This window comes from Arachis ipaensis, chromosome B09 (genome assembly GCF_000816755.2).
Source record: "Arachis ipaensis cultivar K30076 chromosome B09, Araip1.1, whole genome shotgun sequence".
Classification (NCBI taxonomy): domain Eukaryota; kingdom Viridiplantae; phylum Streptophyta; class Magnoliopsida; order Fabales; family Fabaceae; genus Arachis; species Arachis ipaensis.
The window spans coordinates 6,506,700-6,512,699 of record NC_029793.2 but is presented as its reverse complement, the minus strand read 5'-3'; the positions used below and the strand labels follow the sequence as shown (position 1 = coordinate 6,512,699).

The 6,000-nt window shown below is 33.1% G+C and overlaps 1 protein-coding gene across 1 annotated transcript; it reads left to right on the top strand.

The window, feature by feature from the left end:
• Window positions 417-3,767, top strand: LOC107618596 (histone acetyltransferase HAC1; the record flags this gene model as incomplete). The annotated part of the gene is given in 5 exon segments (XM_016320705.1): window positions 417-476; window positions 1,960-2,038; window positions 2,382-2,687; window positions 3,128-3,345; window positions 3,423-3,767. Coding segments are annotated over 5 exon segments (748 nt in total), but the record flags the coding sequence as incomplete, so codon positions are not given.

Below are 6,000 nucleotides of genomic sequence, written 5' to 3'. Positions count from 1 at the left end.
CTCGTCGGCATTATTTGCGTGTGTTGCGGTATGAATCGTATGATCACTCTAACAAGATCCGATTAAAACCAAACGGAAGATCCAACATCTCCAGCATACCTTTCTGACTTTCTCTATTTCGGAAACGAAAATGGTATGAATGAGATTACGTGATTTATTAGGGTTTGGGGGTTTGGAATTTGGGGGTTAGGGGGTTGGGGGTTCGGGATTAGGGTTTATGTGATATAATTATATCTTTGAACGTTTAGGCGTGTTCCTTGGTTTAATGCTTCTAATATTTATCTAATCCATATGTGCAATAATGATTTTCTTCCTACAATGTTTATCTTTCTCCAGCTTGGTGAGACCAGTTGCCCAATGAAGGAGGATTTTATCATGGATGATCCACAGCATGCATGCAGTAATTGTACTATTCCAATGGTGTCTGGCAACCGTTGGGTTTGCAACCAGTGCAAGAATTTTCAGATTTGTGATAGGTAAGTATTGTTCACTTATATCTCCATTTTGCCATATGATTCTGTTGATTGCAATTGGTTAAACATACTATCTTAGTGTATGTATTACTATAGAGATGTAGGGTAAAAACTAAAAAGTAAAAACACAGGAAAGGCTGCAAGAACAGAGAAAGGAAAATGAAATATTTTATTTCCTCTCTGCTGCACTCTTCGAATTCTGCCTAACTAATTTCAACTATGCCCTATCACTCCATTCTCCCATTTGTAGAGTTCTCCTGCATAATCAGCTAGTTATTAACTATGAACTACATTTTGTAATCACTTCAATCAGTTTGAAGGAACCCGCGTGGGTGGGAGGAATTCTTCTTGCCTTCAGAGTAAAGTTCTGACTTCTGAGTGTCCTGTTAACAGTTTGAAGCACCTCTCGGGTCCACTTGAAATATGATAGCCGAGTTTTCCATTGCCTGGAACTTGCTTTGACCGTACAAGTTTTCCGTGCAGGATAAAAAAAAATCTGCATCTGACAACTTGGATTGAATAAGTGGAAATCATCTATTATCCCAAATAATTTCAGCAGGTTTCTTCTGCTTTGTCAATTAAGATTCTCATGCTGGCATCCTTTTGGGCAGCCCCATTTGGTCAAATATTAATTCAAATTCTGGGATTCTCTTCCTCCGTTATTCTTTTCTATTTCCCATTTATGCTGTTGTGACTAGGCAACTGTCATAGCAGTCTCAAGATCTAGTGGCTTTGATGTGAGGAACAGCCCATGCTTATCTGCAGCTGGAGTCCTCTCTGTCTCCACTGGTGTGATTCCTGCCTTGATGTAGTATTCTCCTTTCTAGCCTCTTCCTTTTGCTTTCACCTAAATTGACTATGGACATTGAAGGTCACCCACAGATACACCACTCATCGTATTTCACTTAGTCATCCACTTCAATTCCACCATTAGAGTCGGTAATACTTTTAGTAGGGGAAACCCACGGAAATTTTGGAAGAAATATCACAGATATTTAAATATGAATGGGTTGAGCACAGACATGATCCATGATAGACTACAATGGCGTCTGTTGATCTATGTAGCAAACCCCCACCTGGTGGCATAAACCTTTCTTGTTGCAGAGTTGGGAATACTTTCATTATTGATGATAGCTGGAAAGTATTAGTATACTTGATTTATTTATTTAAGTTACCAGTTTTTTCTTATTCAGGTCTTGAGTTATAACTGGATGACAAGATTTTTTGCTTGCTGCCTTATGCCATGCTTAAACTCTCTTGTATTACAAACAGTTTTAATGCAGACTCGGGCAACTGCTATGGAATATGATATTGTCTCAATAACAGATTTGTGTTTCTCAACATTGTATCTGATTATTATTTATTTGACACCCCATCCCCGTTGTTGTTGTTGTTGTTATTTTTGTGCAGTTGTGTCAATAATATGTTTGCCTGATCCTTATTACAAAATATTCAATACTTTGATCTAATATAAATGGTTTCTCAGGTGCTATGAAGTGGAATTAAAACGTGAAGAGAGAGAAAGACATCCTATTGATCAAAGGGAGAGTCATACCCTTTATCCAGTAAGTAAAGAGTTCTACCTAATTAGAACATTTCCCTTGTTCTAGCATGTGATAATTTTATTAGTACTTGCTTGTTACTCACCTTAATGTCTGCCTAATTAGTAATTGCTACTTGGAGGTACTAAGTTGTCAGACAGATTATGAAGTTCCAATTTGAACTCACGTAGTGATTATGTTTTCAGCCACAACTTCCCCTTGAGCATTTTAATTCTAGGTTTTCTGTATATCCACAGAAAAAAGGGTGAAAAAATAGTACACATTATCGTGTGGCACTAACTGATTGGAAGCGAATTTGGGTTTAATTTTTTTTTTTTTTGTTAAAATAGCTTGCATTGTCTTGCAGATTGAAATCAATGATGTTCCAGTTGATACAAAGGACATAGATGATATTCTCGAGAGTGAATTCTTTAATACTAGAACATTTCATAATCCGACGGCTCCTGCATTTGTGACTACCTGTAATATATGCGATCTTGACATAGAAACTGGCCAAGGGTGGCGTTGTGAAGTTTGCCCCAAGTATGATGTATGTAATGCTTGTTATCAAAAGGATGGAGGCATTGATCATCCCCATAAGTTGACAAATCATCCATCAATGGCAGATTGTGATGCTGAGAACAAAGAATCAAGGCAGCTTCGAGAATTGAAGGTATTGCACAATATTTAATTTTATTTTTTGTTCCTCTGAATTGGACATGTATCACTCAGTTAGTTAGAGAATTATTTGAATTTTAGGAATTTCATCAATCGTTACATGGTAAAGAAACGGAAAATAAAAGAAAAAAAAAACAGGAGAGGGGAGCGCTCGCGCCGCCCGTGGGGGGGGTGATTGGGTAATTATTGATGACAAGGTAATGCTAAACATGTAATTTTTTTATTATGATATGGCATATTAATGATTTCTATTGTAGTGTTCCACTGTTCCTCGTGATTGTTTTATTTTTGGGATGGATAAAGTGTGAACAGTAACTTCTTTTCAACATATCACAGTTCTTAATTTTGATGTCAATTGTTTGCTTCTTTTGTCCGTAGTAACTACCTTTCTATACATGCTTTTTGATGTAAATGAATTTGTGTGTGAATTTACAGCTACGGAAAATGCTTGATCTACTTGTGCATGTACCCCGATGTCGTTCTGCACATTGCCAGTATCCAGATTGCCGCAAAATAAAGGAGCTTTTCCGCCATGGGATGCAATGCAAAACACGCGCTGCTGGAGGTTGTGTTCGTTGTAGGAAAATGTGGTATTTGCTTCAACTCCATGCTCATGCTTGCAAGGAGTCGAGGTGCCGTGTGCCACGTTGCAGGTTTGTGTGTTGGGCGTTGTCTTCCTCCTCTCAATTTTTTCATGCATTGACTTTTTTTCTTTTATGGGTTAAATCAGAGATTTGAAAGAGCATTCAAGGGGATCTCAGCAACAGTCTGATTCACGGCATAGGACTGCTGTAGCGAGGATGATGAGGCAGTGAGCTGCAGAGGTTGCCAATCAGGGATTAGTATCTTTTTGCATGCTTCGCATATAATAAACAATCGAGCTGTTTGCCGGATAGCATCTGCAGATCAGTTTTTTCTTGTTATTGGTTATTATTCCTCTATGATTTACAGCAATGAAAGGTTTCAGTGTATACACTAGCCTGTCCAGATGTTATATAAAATAAATATGTATATGAAATGAAGATATTTATTAAAATATCCTTAGTTATTAAAGAAAATGTTGTTAAAGTTTCAATTTCTGTCCCCAGAAATTTTCATCCCTTGTATCTCTTTTTTCTGAAGGTACTGGAAGAAAAACTGAAATTTTGTGTCCCAGGAGTCCAAAACTGAAATTTTAGTTTCAGTATCTAGATTCAGTTTTTGGAAACAAACATTATCTAATTGTTTTACATGATTGATAAGTAATTTAACCTTGAAAAAAGAAGGCAAGTTCTATTATCATCTCTTTTTATAAGAGTGTTGGTCTCATTTGTTTGTACTTTTAGAATAAAAAGAATTTTTACAAAAATAAATACTTAATTTATTTTCTAATGAGTTGTTTGTTTGTACTCTAAAAGAAACTAGAAGTAGAAAATAAGCTATTTTTATGCATATTTTGAGAGGCAAATATGGACTTATTTCTTCCAAAACCAAAAGCAAAAGTAGTTGACGAAAGATAAATTATGAAAATAAAATAACACTACAAATTTATCTTTATGTATTTTTAAAACAACAAATATATCAAGTTAAAAAATATAAAATTCTAACTATTATACAAATCCTGATTCACTCTTTGTGATGTGAAGTTGTGCAAACCTATTGACTAAACTATATATATTACGTGCTATAATTAAAATAAAATATTTTTAATTAAAAATATCGTTAAAAAATATAGCATAGTTAATATTTTCTATTAAAAATTGATGTAATTATTTTGTTTTGTACCAAAATATATATCATAAAATAATTATAGCGTTCAACCTTTGCCTTTTGCCATTTTGTTCTTGATCTTAGCACTTTCCTACCGGATTTCTTTGCTTTTCACATATTCTATGGTCCCTTTGTTAGTTCTGTCTCTATTGTCTTGTCTATTTGTAAATTGTTTCTATAGTATCATTCATGATCTTGTTCTTGCCTTTTCTAGTTGTGTCTTGAAATAAAATATATGAACGCACTTTGTGGCATGCATGTGATGAGTTTTGGAGCTTTTTAATTTTGATATTGAATTTATAGTAGTATTTTTTAACAATATGTATAACTTGGTGTATTTTTTTCTATATGAAAATCACAAATTCTGATATTCCAATTTAAGAAGTTTGATTTTTTTTTTTAATTTTTAAACACAAAATCAATCTTTTGATTTGTAAACTTACACAAATCTAATCTTTTTATTTGTAAATTTTAATTTTTTAAAAAAAATTTATTTGTGAACCTATATAAAATTAATCCTCCAATTTGTGAACTTTAATTTTTTAAAATTTTTTTAAACACAAAATCGATCATTTAATTTGTGATTAATTTTACACTAAATTAAAATATACCACTTCCCTATAACAAAAAATAATACAACAATAATTTCCATATAAAAAAAAATCAGCCGAGTTTTGGATATAGTTGACTGTGCAATATTTTTATAACAAAATTTCTCATTTCAATGGTCCATCTTTTGTGCTTTGGCTCTGTCCTTGTTTGAAATTGATATGCAGCAGTCATTTGAAATTATATATATTTGATAATTGTGATTCTTTTAAGTTATACAATAGGGGAAGAAAGGTTGTGTTTTATTCATTGTTTATGTTCTGATAATAAATAATTTTAGGGTTATTATAGATTAATTCCAGCCTTGTAAGCATATGATATTCTCGACTTCTCGTAACTGTGTCTTCAGTTCTTCACTGTCTTGTCTCACAGTAGTTGTAGCTTTTTGGATAACTTCAAGATCCCTTGATTTGAGAATCTGTGCTTGGAAGGAGTACTATTTTTTAAGGAAATGCTAAGTAAACAATGATTATCTTAAACAATATGAACAACTACCAATCAAATAAAAATACACTACACCTTAATTTAATGCTATTAATTAAATTTATTCTTTTAACTTTATTAATTCATATTGTTCACACATTATTCAAAAAAATTGTTGGTTACCTATACTTTTTCATTTTTTAAAATTTGATTTAGCAACATTTTTTTTTCACGATCTCTTCTAACCCAATAGACTAAGATTACTTTGTTGTGAATATGAACTCTATTTAAAAATCTGCCTCTTGCCAATAAATTTACATACACAAAGCAAAAATTAAATTCCGATATTTATTTAAACGGACAAACGAATTGACTATCAAAATAATTTAAATTGATTATTATTTAACAACATTTTTTTTTCCTAGACGAGGCCCAGGTCGGTTAACCCGACCCGCACCAAGACCCGGGGACGCACCATTGTTAAATAATGAATATAAGATGTTTTTTTTTTTTTGGTATACAGATGT